This window comes from Leptopilina heterotoma, unplaced genomic scaffold, assembly GCF_015476425.1.
Source record: "Leptopilina heterotoma isolate Lh14 unplaced genomic scaffold, ASM1547642v1 Lhet_212, whole genome shotgun sequence".
Taxonomy (NCBI): Eukaryota; Metazoa; Arthropoda; class Insecta; order Hymenoptera; family Figitidae; genus Leptopilina; species Leptopilina heterotoma.
The window spans coordinates 1461560-1476630 of record NW_025110930.1 but is presented as its reverse complement, the minus strand read 5'-3'; the positions used below and the strand labels follow the sequence as shown (position 1 = coordinate 1476630).

The window sequence follows — 15071 nt, the reverse complement described above, 5'->3', positions numbered from 1 at the left end:
TTAGAAAATTCTAGAATTAATTTATTTAAATACAAAAATATAATTGAATTTCTACAATAATTTGTAATTTCTCCAAAATTAAATTTTTTTTAGTGTTTTTAACTAAAATTCTTCTATAAATCCATTATTTTTAATAATTTTTGAAAAAATTCATTGAAAATTTTCAGATTCATTTTTCAATTTTACTTTCAATTATTCGAAAATTCTTCAAAATTAAATATTAGAAAATAAAAATTTAAAAAAAAATAATTTCAAGTAAAATTGAAACAAACTTTTTCGAAAAAAATTAATTCTTCCACAGAATTGTTAGTTAACAGTATGAGAAATTAAAATTAGGATTTAAATATGAAACCTTTTCAAAATTCAATTATTTCTAAAAATTCACACTATAATGCTTTTAATATCTAATTCTTATCTAAAATTTGAACTGAAATTTATTTTTATCTCAATTATTTGAATAAAAAAAATAATTTATTGAATAATTGAATTCTCATAAAGAATTTTATCAACAAATTTTGTAAATAATTGAATTCTGTCGACGAATTTTAATGAAATTTTGTCCAACAATTTTATTTAAATTTGTGAAAATAATTGAATTTCGAAGAAGAATTTTGTTATTTCTAAAAATAATTTCTCCAAAATCCAATTATTTTGTTTTCGAGTTTTTAAAACTAAAATTTTTCTATTCGACGAATTCTAATAAAATTTTTATTTTATTTTTATTTTATTTTCGAGGAATTCGATTAAAATTGTACTAAAAATAATTAAAATTCTGTGATAAGTTTTATTATTTATGAAAATAATTAAATATTTCCGTAGAATTTTGTCATAATTATTTTTTTTAAAAATTGAATTCTTTTGATAGATTTTATTAAAAGAATAGATATTGAAAATGAATGAACTGAGTAAAATTTTTAAAAATAATTGAAATTTTGACGAGAATTTAAAAAAATTTTTGAATATAATTGAATTTCTGCGAAGAATGTTATTACTTTTGGAAATAATTGAATTTCTACAACCATTTGTAATTTCTCTAAAATTCTCTAAATTATATCGTACAATTTCGGAACTTTTTGTCCTTTTTCTTTCAAATTACAGAATAAACGGACCTTTTCTAAAAAAAAACGGCACATTTATTACGAACTTGAAGCAAATTTACGATCCCAGCTTGTAATATTCTACAATTGTTTGTTAATGAAAAATATTACTCATTCTTTACCTTAATGCCATTTTTGTCTCGCCTTTGGTGGTCTTTATAAGAAACGTCATTACAAGCGGAAATAAAATAAATCAATTTAAATGCAGTTCTAGTTGCATGTGTCATGTCATGACGTGCACTTTCACATAAACTTGTTGTAAACAAAAGTCTAAAAAATTTCATGTAAACAAAACAATTTTAATAACATTCGAATTTAGATTTTAATAAAAGAAACATTTCGACGGAAATTTTCCAAAGTTAATTAATATTCAAAATTAAATTCCAAGAATCGAGATATGCTCTTTAATGAAAAATTAAATGCAATAACAAAGTCCGCAACGTTTTTGAAAACGAAAAATTAGAAAAGAATAGAATCATCTCTACTTTACATTTTAATGTGTCCAAATTTTTAAGAAATTAACTTCTTCTCAGAGGATATAGTTAATAATTTAAACTTGAAGCCTGAATAACAAATATCGTCAAATTATTATTATTCGTTTTTAAAAACGCATCACGGACTTCATTACTTTTGAAAATAATTGAATTTCTGCAATTCTTAATTTAATTTTAAATAATTAATACCTATTGAATATTATACAAAAGTAAAAGGCTTTTTTTTGAAAAACATTAATATAATTGTAAGTAATTATTCCCTTGTTTTATTCTTTTTTGTGCGTTCCCTCTTAAATGCAATTAACTATTCATGACTGTTTCCTTATTATGTTGCTTTCTCACCATAAAACGAAGAACTCATCTTTTACTCTTACGTAAAAATAATATATCTCGATTTTTTAAAGAATTTATAAATTCTAACTCTGACACACTCCGGGTGAAAATTCAAATAGTGCCGATAAATTAGAAAAGAAAAATTTTTGAGTTTAACTTTTTAAAATTTGAACTTTAAGACTATTGCATTTTTAAATTATATTCGTTTTTCTTTTGTGAATCTTGAAAAAAAAGAAAATAAAAGCAGATAAATTGTTACCAGCGAAATACTAAATGAAAAATAACTTTCTTGAGGTTACAAGAACTGGATTGTTTTTTAATAAAGATTGCTGTTCATTTTCAATCCCTCGTCAAGGCCGAACAAGTATTCCTTTTTTTCAAAAAAAAATTCTACTTGTTCTTAAGTTCAACTTGAAATTATTATAATTAATTTTTTAAAAAATCACGATTGCCTTCAACTTTTAAAAATTTTATAATTCAAGAAATGAAGAGAACAAAAAATTAATCGTAATGACATATTCTTTCTTTTTTTGGTTTTTTTCAAACAAGTCGGAGGTTTACAATATATTTTGTTTCCATTCTTTAACATTTTACTTAAAGTTTATGTCAACGCTTCATCTCCTTGTCTTTACTTAAAGACATGTCTCTATATGACCGTAAAAGTTGCCCAATGAAAACGTTGAGCGTCAGCGAAAAGAAAGCCGTAACCTTATGTAATGCTATGCTGTCCTGCGAACAGTACAATTGAGACTAGAATTATGACTCTCGATATGTGCGAGAAATTGAAAAATACTGGACACTCGAATCTTTCTTCTAAAATAGAAAATTAAAATTAATTAGAAAATAGGCTTCGTTTATTGGACTTTAAATTTACGATGACGAATCATCAAAAGTTGAGAAATCCCTACGCAAAAATTCTTGGATGTTACTTTCAGAATTTGATATATTTTACGCACTTTGCTCCTGAAGGTTTTGGAGAGTTGAGAAATATTTCTCTACGATAATAATTAAATCAGGAATTTCTATTGTATTTTTCTTTTCCACTCGTGATGAATAATACTCAAAAATCTAATGAATAGTAATTTGTAAATTAAAGTAAATATTAAATCACTCATACACTATATTCGATCAACTGATAAATACTTCGGACTGGAAATCATCACGTGACTATTATGTACGAAATTACATCACTTTCACGTTCATATATTTATACGCGAATCCTGAAAGAGAATGTATCTACACCAAGTTAATTAAAAAAAAACGAATTTTTTTGCCGACATTTTATAAACATTTTATGATGATTTTGTAATAACGGAAAAATATGAAAATTAAAATTTAAAGAAACTTTTAGATTACAAAAATGAACTAGAGTAAAATTTATCATCCTATTTCTGAATTATAATATTACTAGTATTAAGGACATTTTGAATTAAAAAAGTACTAACAATTTTTGTTTCTTTTTTCCAGTGACAGAATCGCAGAAGACGGAGGGACTTTAGAGAATTCTAATTCACTTAAAAAAAAAATGCAGAGCACAGAAAGTATAGACGGCGGCATAATGCCACCAAGTACTCTTATGGCAACTCCTGGAATAAATAATCCGACCTGGAGTCGACAACAAGCCGTAAGCGTGAGGCACGCATTTAAAACTTATGGAAGTAGCAAAAATCCAAATCATGTAATACAAAATCTCAGTATGACTGTTGCCAAAGGCTCGATGTAAGTACCAATCAAAAATTTTTAGAACTAGAGAGAAATTTTTATCAAGAATTACTGTGCAAAAAGTGTGAAACAAATGTCTTTATAAAGTCAAAATCTTTCGTAATTAATTAAATGTCTTTGTAATTTGTAGAATATTATCACAGAAAAAAGTCAACTCTTGTCAAAATTTTGCCTTTGTTCTCAAGTGCAGCACTAATTTTAAAAATTTCTCTCGTACTTCTTTGTAAGATACAAAAATAAAATTCAATTATTTTTTTATTTCTCTATAATATCGCAAAGTTGACTTTATTCTTTGATTGATTTGAATTGCAAACATGAAAATCAGAAAAAAATGACTACCCAGGAAAACATGTTGGCTTAGTTTGCATTTTTAAACAAACTTTTTAGTAAACAAACATTATATATGAAAACACTTAACCTCTTGCATAAGAGATTACCGATGTAAATCGTTAGATGTCATAAGATTGTTGAGAAATTTGTTATGTGTTTCAAGGTACAATGCTCTTAACTATGATTTACCCTCAAATTCTTTTTTTACAAAAGAAAATACAAGAAATGCAATTAATAAAAATAAATTAAGTACCAAGATTTTATGAAATTTAATTAAAAAATCAAGACCTTTATATTTATAGAACATTCACTAGTTTATCCTAATTTTCCAATACAGTGGAACCTCGATTATCCGAACCTCTGTTATCCGAAACCTCTATTATCCGAACCGAAAATCATTTTATCCGAATTTCTATTATCCGAACTTTTTTTTGGCTATCCGAATTTTAAAATTTATTTTCTCTATTTATTTTATTACTTATGTTTGTTTATGCCAAAAAAGTCTTAAAAAAATCATATATTGTGTTTTATTAATATATTATTATAAATTAATATATATACTTATATATCTTTGAAAAATGTATTAAATTAAATATGTACATATAGTTCAACTGTCCAATTTTTTTACTTTAATTATGAAAAACATTAAAACCTCTATTATCCGAATTTTCGATTATCCGAATCAGGCCGTGCCTAGGTTAGTTCGGATAATCGAGGTTCCACTGTAATTCGAATGTTCCTTAGGAAAATTGAATTATGCAAGTTCTACTTCTTTTGGAATTTATACATTATATAATGAAGAGTTCTATAATTTAAAAGCGACTCAAATTTGCATAATATGGATCGTTACAATTTTTCTGAAAATACCTAGAAGAAAATCACTACGATCACTGCCAATCCGTCTCTCAAATTGATATGATAAAGATATGCAGAGTATTAGTTTAAAAACTCTATTAGTATCAATTTTTTAGTCAATTTGTTTTTACTTTGTTTTTTTTTCTTTTCAATTACGTTCACGCAATTAAAATCCTAATGGAATTATTGTTTGTAATCGATTAAAATTTTATTACGTGATTCTCCATAAATAAACACTTATGCATCAGAATATTTCATCCAAATATAACCTCTTTAATAAAAATATCGAAAATAGAATAATTTTTGAAACATTGATACAGAATTAAATAAGAATTAAAAGTACTCACTCTGATTTTTCCTTGGAAATGTTGCAACTCCCTTCTATTTTCAACAAGCAGACATCGGACTTTTTTTTACGTATCTCTCCTTATTTGTTATCTCTCGAAACTTTTGAGCTTATTAATTTATTTTTTCCGATCCCGTGTAGTTTTTCTAAATAGTATGACTAAATATGATGTATTTTCATAAATCGTTGAGTGGATGGTGTAACATAACCTTACACAACGCACCGGCCACCGGCGTAAAACTGTCACATTGATTACTATATTTCTTTCTTCTTTCCAGCATTTGATTCAATTAATGTTACACTAATATGTCCTGATTTGGATAATTTTATTAGATTCACTGCTTATTGAAGTAGTTGCTCACTCAACTCTTTTTAAAATTGTAAACAATGTGATCAAACAATGAACGTTAGGAGAACTGCGTATGAAAAAAGTGAAGTGCAGCAAAATTCAAACTGTTCGATAATCGAACAAGTAATCGATTGCGGCAATTTCACTTCATTCGGATGTAAACACTGTTCTCATTGTTTATAGTTCATATAAAAAAAATATCAAGATCGTTTATAAACTTTAATGTAAAATGTAAATAACAATTTTACAAATTTTGATAAAATAATTTAAAGAATTTAAAATCAATTTTGAAGTGTAAACATAAAGTTTTTTTTCTTTTAAAAAAGACACATAAAAATATGTACGAATTAAGTAAAAATGTTATACACCGATTGCGTATACGGCAAACAACTTTACATTTGTAGGGACATAAACAGAAATTAATGTTTCAAAAATTAATTACTATTGAACAATGAGTTTTTAGTATAGACTGACCTCCAGTCTTTCTAAAGTCTTTAGATGTAAACATTCTTTGCTAATTCTTATACCTTTCTATATCAGCTGTTTATGAAGCACGTTGACCGCATTTACTCTTTATCAACGGTGAAAGCAATACAACTCAATATCTTGCTTCCTATATGACAAAACCAATAAATAAACAGCATTACGCACAAATTAATTTTTCACAATTTTACATAAATCAAAATTAATTCTCATTTCTCAAATATTGAGAAACATAATATACATGAAACAAAGAACTACATTTTTCTTCGAAACTTTGAAAATCGAAATAAGGAACGATGATACGAAATAATGCATTATTGACAAACATAATTTAATTATATTCTTCTTTACCTAGATATGGGATTATATATAGGTAAACAGATTCTGGATAATTACTATTGACAAATGACAATAAAAAGAAAGTCATATAGTTTGATCAATAACAGTTCACTGCATAATAAATTAATTTCTAATGTAATATTAGAAAACCAAGGATAAATATATTTTGTTTAAATACCTTCTAAAAAGTAAAATTTTATAAAAATTGTCTACAATATGCAATAATTTGAGAAAAATTAATAAAATTTTGAATTATAAAAAATCAATTCTAAGTTTGAAATTTATGTTTAAAGAAACAATGTGTTATGTAAAATAAACAGAATTCATGCGAGCAAAACTTATATAATATTAAAAGCAATCACTAAATTACAAAATATTTATATATACCTATTTCTTTTATACAATTATGATTATGTAAAATAATTATAAATTTAAAATTTATCGTTTCATTTGTAATTTTTATTTATATAAAAAAAGTATGTGAGCATTATAAAACAGAAAATGTTCTGTTCTAACATTAGTAAATGATTAAAAAAATCAAAATAGAAATAAAAAATATATTTCTTACAATGACGGACTTAATTTCTATTATTTAGAAAGTAAATTAATAAAAAAAAAACTCTTTTCTCTATTGCAGATACGGTCTTTTAGGTGCTAGTGGCTGTGGAAAAACTACATTACTCTCTTGCATTGTGGGAAGGAGACGATTAAATTCAGGTGAAATCTGGGTATTAGGTGGCAAACCAGGCACAAAGGGATCGGGAGTGCCTGGCAAAAGAGTAGGTTACATGCCTCAAGAAATTGCACTCTATGGAGAATTCACTATCAGGGAAACCATGATGTACTTTGGTTGGATCTTTGGCATGTGCACCGCAGAAATTGTCGAAAGGTTACGATTTCTCCTGCAATTTCTCGATCTTCCTTCGCAAAATCGTCTTGTTAAAAATCTTAGGTAATTTATGTCTTGTAATTTCACAAATCTCAAGATTTCATTTTAAATTTAAAGACTAGATTTTTTAAAAGTATTGTCAAAAAGAATAAAATCTCACTGGAAAAAATAAGTGAGACGGAAATTCTGCTCAACAATTACTTTTACATTTTATTTTCAATATACGAATTTCAAAAAAGGACCAAAATCCTATCAATTAAATATGATAGTTGTTTAATGGGAGAAAATGCTGCAAAATAAGAGAAATCCTCTAAAATTAAGAAACTTTTAGTGAAATATTATTGATTAGTTTGGAGCGAATTTTGTCTTTAAATTTTGTTTTTTTGATTCATAAAAAGTCGTTGGATATAGTTATTTAATTCCCAGATTTATTTATATTTTTTTATTTATTATATTAATTTAATATATTTATTTAGTAAATTTTCCTTTTCAGTGGAGGTCAACAGAGAAGAGTCTCTTTTGCAGTGGCTCTGATGCACGATCCAGAACTTCTTATTCTAGACGAACCAACAGTAGGCGTAGATCCACTTCTCAGACAAAGGTGAGAAATAAAAAATAAATTTCAAATTATCAGAAAAAATAATTAAACAGGAACAATTAATTTTTTTTCGACTTCAATATTTGAATTTGCAAATTATTATTAATTAGTGAAACTCAAAGTATACATACAATATCGACCACTTTCCTTTGATTGGAATCATAACACAGGTGCTAATGATCTTTTCAAGAAGGAGAAATTTTATTTAGCCATGCAACATTGAATAGAAATCACTTTTATATATCGAGATGTTGATAATAATTTAACGAAAAAAATAGAAATATTAAATCATTAAAAATAAGTGAAAGTGTAGACAACCTTTCTATTATCAACATATTATTAACTCTGTTAAAAAGAATAATATTATAACACAACTCCAACAAGTCTGTATTTATCGATTAGCTATTTCAAATATTTTCAAAGCTTTTTACAGTTTTTCAAGGTCAGTGGGAAATTTTATTAACTAATATTGTCGATGTCGCTGATCAAACAAATTTTAAAGTAGGTATTAGCTGTTGAGAAATAATTCTTGTTATTTTTTATTGAAAATTATTTTTTTATAATGTAAATTTAAATTCTTTTTTCGAAAAGTAAAATAAAAAAAAAATAGTTACAAAGTACAAAATACGAAGGCATGATTCAAAATAAACAGAAAAAAATCGTCTGTGATTTTTTCTTTCAGTCTATACATACCTTATACTTAATACACTGATATTAAAAAACTAGTCTTCCTAGCAGAATGTGATCAAAACAAATTTTTTATAGAAAATAATTTCGAAAATTTACAGTATATTTACAATAAAATCTATTATTTGGTTATTTTAGTCATTTTAGTGGACAAAAGCTGGGAGTGAAAAATAAAAGTTATAACGTTCACGTAACCAAGTTTAAATTACAAATCTTCTTCCTGATTGAATTTGATATAAAAAAAATAGATTTGATTATATGAAGCGAGGCGGTAGATGTACAACGGTAGTGCACGCATAAATTATGATTTGCAATAATAAGAGTCGACTTTTACTGCTCGTAATCGCTTTCAATTTCCCTTTAATAATATTAAGATTTCAATATTCAGTGAAAAAGAGTATAGACCTCAGTCTTTTAGAATTTTTAACTAATGCACCGCAACAATATATTTCAAAAATACTTCTCCAGCATATAATTGATTCATTCCAGTGTATAATGAATAACAAAACAATGAATGCCTTTTGACTATACAAGACATATTAATAGTCACTTCTTTTTTCTAAACCAAGACGTTGATTTTCAATGACATAAATTTATTTATTCAAAAGGCAGTATTTAATAAGAGCCACGACCTGCAAAAAAAGAACATTTAGTTAAAGTTCAACCAAAACGAAAAAAGAGAAGCGAGAAAAAAAATTAAATTCTATAGAGAATTATTTTTAAAGGTTGAATAATCTGTCACTTAAAACCGTCTGTAAAGAAGAATATCTAATGACAAATGAGGAAGAGAAAAAAAAACACTTTGAATAATATAAGAAATTAAGAACATAAAATTGGGAAATGTTTAAAGTTTAAATTTCAAATTTTACTCGACTGATTAATTGAAAAAATAAATTCTTCAAGAATATAAGTTCAGCAAAATTGAGATAAAAAGTATTTAACAAATGATGTTTTGAGTTAAGGAATAAATTGCTCTCTGATAAAATTTAAATAATTAAGTCCATATTACGTCAGATCGTTAGAAAATTAAATAGGAGACGCATACTCCATCCGGAAGTTTTTAGCGAGATTACAAGGATCAGGTGTCAAGGTACAAAGACACTTTGAAATGAAAGAAAATATTGAAAAACTCTTTTATCGTGCAAAACAGATAGTTAATAAAACATGAGTTCTTCTCAACAATCTTTTTTTGAATGCTTCACTTATAGTTATTATTTTATTTCGAGTTCAAATGCCAGACAATAATTCAAATAAAAAAAAAGATTTCACTTAAGATAAATAAAACTTTGGAATATTTCAATATTCAAAAAGTCGATTGATTTTAATAGTTTTAGAAATATTATTAACATAATTGGGTACATTTTTTTTTTATTTTAGTATCTGGAATCACTTGGTTCAAATTACCAAAGATGGAAATAAAACAGTCATCATTACGACACATTATATTGAAGAAGCGAGACAAGCTCATACGGTAAAATATTTTGTTAATCACTCTGATAAATATTTCTTTTTTGTTGTTTAATAAAATATTGTTTAATCATGAAAATTTTGATGAAATTATTTCTTTTTTTGTAGATTGGTCTTATGAGAAGTGGAAGATTATTGGCGGAAGAATCGCCAAGGGCTCTTTTACAAATGTATAGTTGTTCCTCTTTAGAAGAAGTTTTTCTAAAACTTTCTAGAAAACAAGGACAATATGTTCCACCTACAGAACTTAATATTTCCAATAATATAAGTTTGGTAAGAAAAAAATGTTTCCTAGGCTTTATTTTCAATTTTGCCTTCCGCAAAATTTTTGTATTTAAAATTTCTTAATTCATTCGTCGCTTGCTATGCAGATACTTGCGAAATATCACTCTTAATTTAAAAATCTATCAAAATTTACATATCTTTGAAAATTTCTTTTTTAAAAGCAGAATAAAGTTGAGAATGATAAAAATGTTAGTTAATTAGTAGAATAAATAGAATTAATAAATTTAAAATGTAAGACGACAAAATTAATTCTTTTCAAGAAAATATTTAGATTTAGATTTTTAGATTTACTATTAAAATTGTATTAATCAACTTTTCATCTCGTTTATCAACAGGCTTCCTTAAACTGGGGCAAAAAAGACGAACCAGTCTACGTGACGGAGGAGTCTGGAGTTGTTGGCCTCAACTTTCATCAGAGTAAAGAAATTCTCATTCACGATATAACCAATGGAGTAGGAAGTCATTATGACGTAAGTACAAAATTTCGAAATTTTCCACCACATTTTTTCAATGTTATTTTATTTTTATTTTAAATTTTACTAAATTTAAATTTAGTAAAACTTGTACTTTTTGTCAATTTTCATTTTTGCAATTACATAAATGGAACATCTTTAAAAAATGTAATGTAAAATGAAGTTTCTGCTTAATTAGTTAAATGGAAAACCCCTACCAGGAGTCAAAGGAGACTCGACAGTGGAGTGTGAGGATTGCGATTTTTCTGATTGCTTTAAGCTTACAACTACAGGAAAGATCAGAGCCCTTTTACAGAAAAACTTTCTACGTATGTGGAGAAATGTTGGGTAGGTATTTTTTATTTATATACAGAATTTCTGAATATTTTCGATATTTTCGATATTTTTTATACTGACATTAAAAACAGATTTAATCATTAAAATTCTGAATTTACTAAAAAATTTAATTATTTAATTATTTATTTGACACAAAATTTCGTCTTAAATTATAAAATTGACAGAAATATTATGTTTAAATAAGCAAATTGAATTTAATAATAATAAAAATGTCATAAGCAAACAATAAACTAAATTTATGTAAATTATAATTCCAGAGTGATGCTATTTATTTTTGCTCTGCCAGTAATGCAAGTCATACTTTTTTGCCTGGCAATCGGAAGAGATCCCACAGGTCTCAAGTTAGCCATAGTTAATCACGAGATGTTTTATGAAAACATGAGTTGTCCAGTTTCAGAAGGCTGTAATTTTACACAACTTAGCTGTCGATATTTAAAATTTCTCGATAACGAAACGATGGTGAAAGTGAGTTTTTATTTTCTAAAAAAATACCATTTAAATATATTTGAATTAATTGCGAATACTAAAAAGAAATTTCCTTTCTGTTTGAAATTTTAGGAATATTATCCTGACCCGAAAGTGGCAATGGAAGCTGTTCGTCGAGGTAACGCTTGGGGGGCTCTTTACTTTACGGAAAATTTCACCGACGCACTGGTTGCTCGAATGGCTCTAGGCAAAGACTCGGACGCTGAAACTTTAGATCAAAGCGAAATTCGAGTTTGGCTTGACATGTCCAGTATGTTGAAAGAAAAAAAAATAATTAAGTTGGAAAATAAAAGTTGAATTTGTGATTGAAACGAATTTTTTTGTTTTTTACTTCAGATCAGCAAATTGGATTGATGTTAGCGAGAAATCTCCAATATTCGTATCGTGACTTTGCTAAGGACCTGCTGTCAACTTGCCAACAGAATCCGAAATTGGCCGATGTTCCCATTCAATTTAAAGATCCGATTTATGGAACTAACGAACCCAGTTTTACAGATTTCGTAGCTCCGGGTGTTATTTTAACGTAAGGATCCTAATTGTTAATCTTTATTTGTTACAATTTCTAAATCTTCTAAAATTTTTGTTTATTATTTTTTTTCTATTTATTATTTATAATAATAATTGTCTTTTTTGTTTTCAGAATCGTCTTCTTTTTGGCTGTCGCCTTAACGTCCTCAGCTCTTATCATCGAAAGAATGGAGGGTCTTTTGGACAGAAGTTGGGTAGCTGGCGTGTCTCCAGGAGAAATTCTATTTTCTCACGTAGTCACGCAATTTGTTGTCATGTGTGGTCAAACAGCTTTGGTTCTTATTTTCATGATCATCGTTTTCGGAGTCGAGTGCAAGGGTGAAATAGGTTTTGTTATCGTCCTTACAATTCTTCAAGGATTGTGCGGCATGTGCTTTGGTAAGAGATAAAAAAATTACTCGAAAAAGTGAAATTTTTGAAAATTCATTTTAAACTAAAATTCTTAAAAAAATACATATTGCGGAAAAACACAATTCAATTAATTTTATTTAAAAAAAGGTAGTTTTTGTCTGACAAATTTACATTAAGTTAAAAAAGTTGAATAATTTTGCGATAATATTAAATACTACATATAAAAAAGTATTTAATATTATCAGAAATTATTCAAGAATTTTGCCTTATTTAAAAAAAAAAATTATTTTCAGGTTTTGTGATCTCAGCGATTTGCGAACTCGAAAGAAACGCCATTCAATTAGCTTTAGGCAGTTTCTATCCAACTCTTCTTCTTAGTGGTTTGTATTTTTTATATTCTTATTAAACTGACAATTTATTTTCAGTAATTAATTAATTTTTAATAATTATCTAGATTAGTAAAGAAAAATATTTTTTCTATTTAAATTATACATATAAAATTAATTCTTTTTCTTCAATTATCAGGAGTCATTTGGCCAGTAGAGGGAATGCCAACTATTTTGCGATACATTTCGCAAGGATTACCTCTGACAATGGCTACGACGTCACTTCGATCAATGCTCACTCGTGGATGGACCATTGGAGAACCTGATGTCTACAAAGGCTTCATTTCCACTATAATATGGATCGTCGTGTTCCTCACGATAAGCATGCTTGTTCTCAAATTTAAACGCGGATAAGGCTGCGGATCCTCTTCAGGAGGTTTAAAAGAAGACATCCTTCTTGTACATTATATCGAATTCACAAGAAGACTTGCAAGGATGGATGTTAATAAAAAAAAATACAAATCGATTTTAAGTTAAAAATTAACTTCTTTTAAAGGCACAAAAGATTAATTCAACTTTGAATCTTTTATAAAATAAAACTCAAAGTTCGAAATTTTCAACAATTCGCCAAACTTTTAAACAGATGACTCATGAATTATATAATTATATTTTTGACAAGATTGTATATATAATTTCCAGTCATCTCAAAATTATAGTCTCAAAGATTAAATTTCAAAGCATGAGGAAGAAAAGGTCATACAAATTTTGTAAAGATTTTTTTTTTGTAAAAATGACTAAAATTCTCAAGAAAAGAATATTTTTATAAGAAGAAAATTAAGAATTGTAAAAATGATAGGATGAGGGAGAAAAAAGTTTTCAAGTCAAAACTCGAAAAAAGTAGAGAGGAAAAAAAGAATAATATGTTACTTTTATATTATATTTGTGCAACAAAACTTTTTTTGATGACTTCATCAATATTCTCGATTTATTCAGTAAAATGTTTGTTGCCTATAATAATTCAAAAAAGTTAATATTATTTGAACCGATCAAGAATTCAGCAAGAAATTTTTTCCCGACCGATTGTTAATTTACTTGTTTTTAAAAGAAGAATATTAAAAAAAAATTATTTTCATGGCTTAGGATCGGTAATTCTCATCATCTTGGAGATGTTATCCAAGAAATCTGCGAGTTTCTTAGGGTATAAAGTTCTCGCGTGTTTGTTAAAAATGTGTGCATGTGAATGAGTGTGTAGTCCTTACGTGTTCTCGTATTCTAAATTATATTTGTTAGAAAGTTACTGTTAATTTGCGAGAAGCAAAAAATCAGGACTTTAGGGCCTAAATTTATCTTGGGACGCTTATTAAAAGAAATGATTTTTTTTAATTATTCCAATTATGCGCTTTGCATAATTTGATTTATACAAATGTTTTAGTGAATTTTATAGAAAAATTTGAAATGTTTCCTGAAAACGATAAAAAATTCAAAAAAAAATATATAATATACTTTTTTAAACAAAAATTTTTATTTATATAGCTTTATTTTTGAAAAGAAATTTTTGAGAGCTTTCGATAAACTTTATTTATTTAAAAATTAAGCATTTAAAGCGTTGCAGAAAAGTCAAGAGGAAAGAATTTCAGAGTGTGAAAGTTTAATAATATTTTACTTTATTGAAGTAACGTGACAATTAATTTTGTAAATATACGTTTTTAACTTATAGGGAATAAAATTTCTGTAAATAAAAATGTATTTGAATTCATGTTCAAAATGTTCCTGAATTCTTTCTCTCAATTTTAGAATGATATAATTTTAAATTTGAACTTATATTTCGATGAAAGCCATTTTATTTATATTATTTCAATATCTCTAACTTATATACATAAATAAATGCTCAATGAATGAAACTCAATTTTTTTAGAGAATTACAAATTTCTTCAGCATTACTTAGTTTTTGCTATTTTTTTATATTAAAACAGGCGCAGTTCTATTTATTAAGTATTGTTGAATTGAAAAATATTTACGTCTTGAGAAAGTCTGAGTGTTTTAAATAAAAACAGAGGACCGAATTGATTGCGAATTTATTAAATTTATCTTGTAAATGTTAATTACAAGTGAAAAATAATTCATACGAGCGTACCTCGGGTAAATTGGTCCCGGAAAGTTAGGGGTATGTAATTAGAGTTTTAAAAAATGAATTTTTAGCTATTAGCTGGTTCTACTTGCCCATGACTTAAGTGTACCTATGTATTATTTAACTTGTATTAATTATAAATATAAAACAACATTTTTAAAAATATATG

At 26.4% G+C, this 15071-nt stretch overlaps 1 protein-coding gene across 5 annotated transcripts in view; it reads left to right on the top strand.

Moving 5' to 3' along the window:
• The window catches only part of LOC122501672 (ABC transporter G family member 23), a 44680-nt gene extending 29613 nt beyond the window's left edge, over nucleotides 1-15067 (top strand). For all 5 annotated transcript variants that reach the window (XM_043611322.1, XM_043611323.1, XM_043611325.1 and 2 more), the window contains 13 exons: nucleotides 3392-3643; nucleotides 6986-7300; nucleotides 7731-7838; nucleotides 9900-9993; nucleotides 10098-10262; nucleotides 10610-10744; nucleotides 10926-11074; nucleotides 11341-11548; nucleotides 11642-11819; nucleotides 11906-12092; nucleotides 12210-12475; nucleotides 12742-12828; nucleotides 12974-15067. In XM_043611322.1, the coding sequence (XP_043467257.1) occupies nucleotides 3392-3643; nucleotides 6986-7300; nucleotides 7731-7838; nucleotides 9900-9993; nucleotides 10098-10262; nucleotides 10610-10744; nucleotides 10926-11074; nucleotides 11341-11548; nucleotides 11642-11819; nucleotides 11906-12092; nucleotides 12210-12475; nucleotides 12742-12828; nucleotides 12974-13188 (2359 nt within the window). In that variant the 3' untranslated portion in view covers nucleotides 13189-15067. The remainder of the gene's footprint in view (nucleotides 1-3391; nucleotides 3644-6985; nucleotides 7301-7730; nucleotides 7839-9899; nucleotides 9994-10097; nucleotides 10263-10609; nucleotides 10745-10925; nucleotides 11075-11340; nucleotides 11549-11641; nucleotides 11820-11905; nucleotides 12093-12209; nucleotides 12476-12741; nucleotides 12829-12973) is intronic.
• The last annotated feature ends 4 nt before the right edge of the window (nucleotides 15068-15071 follow it).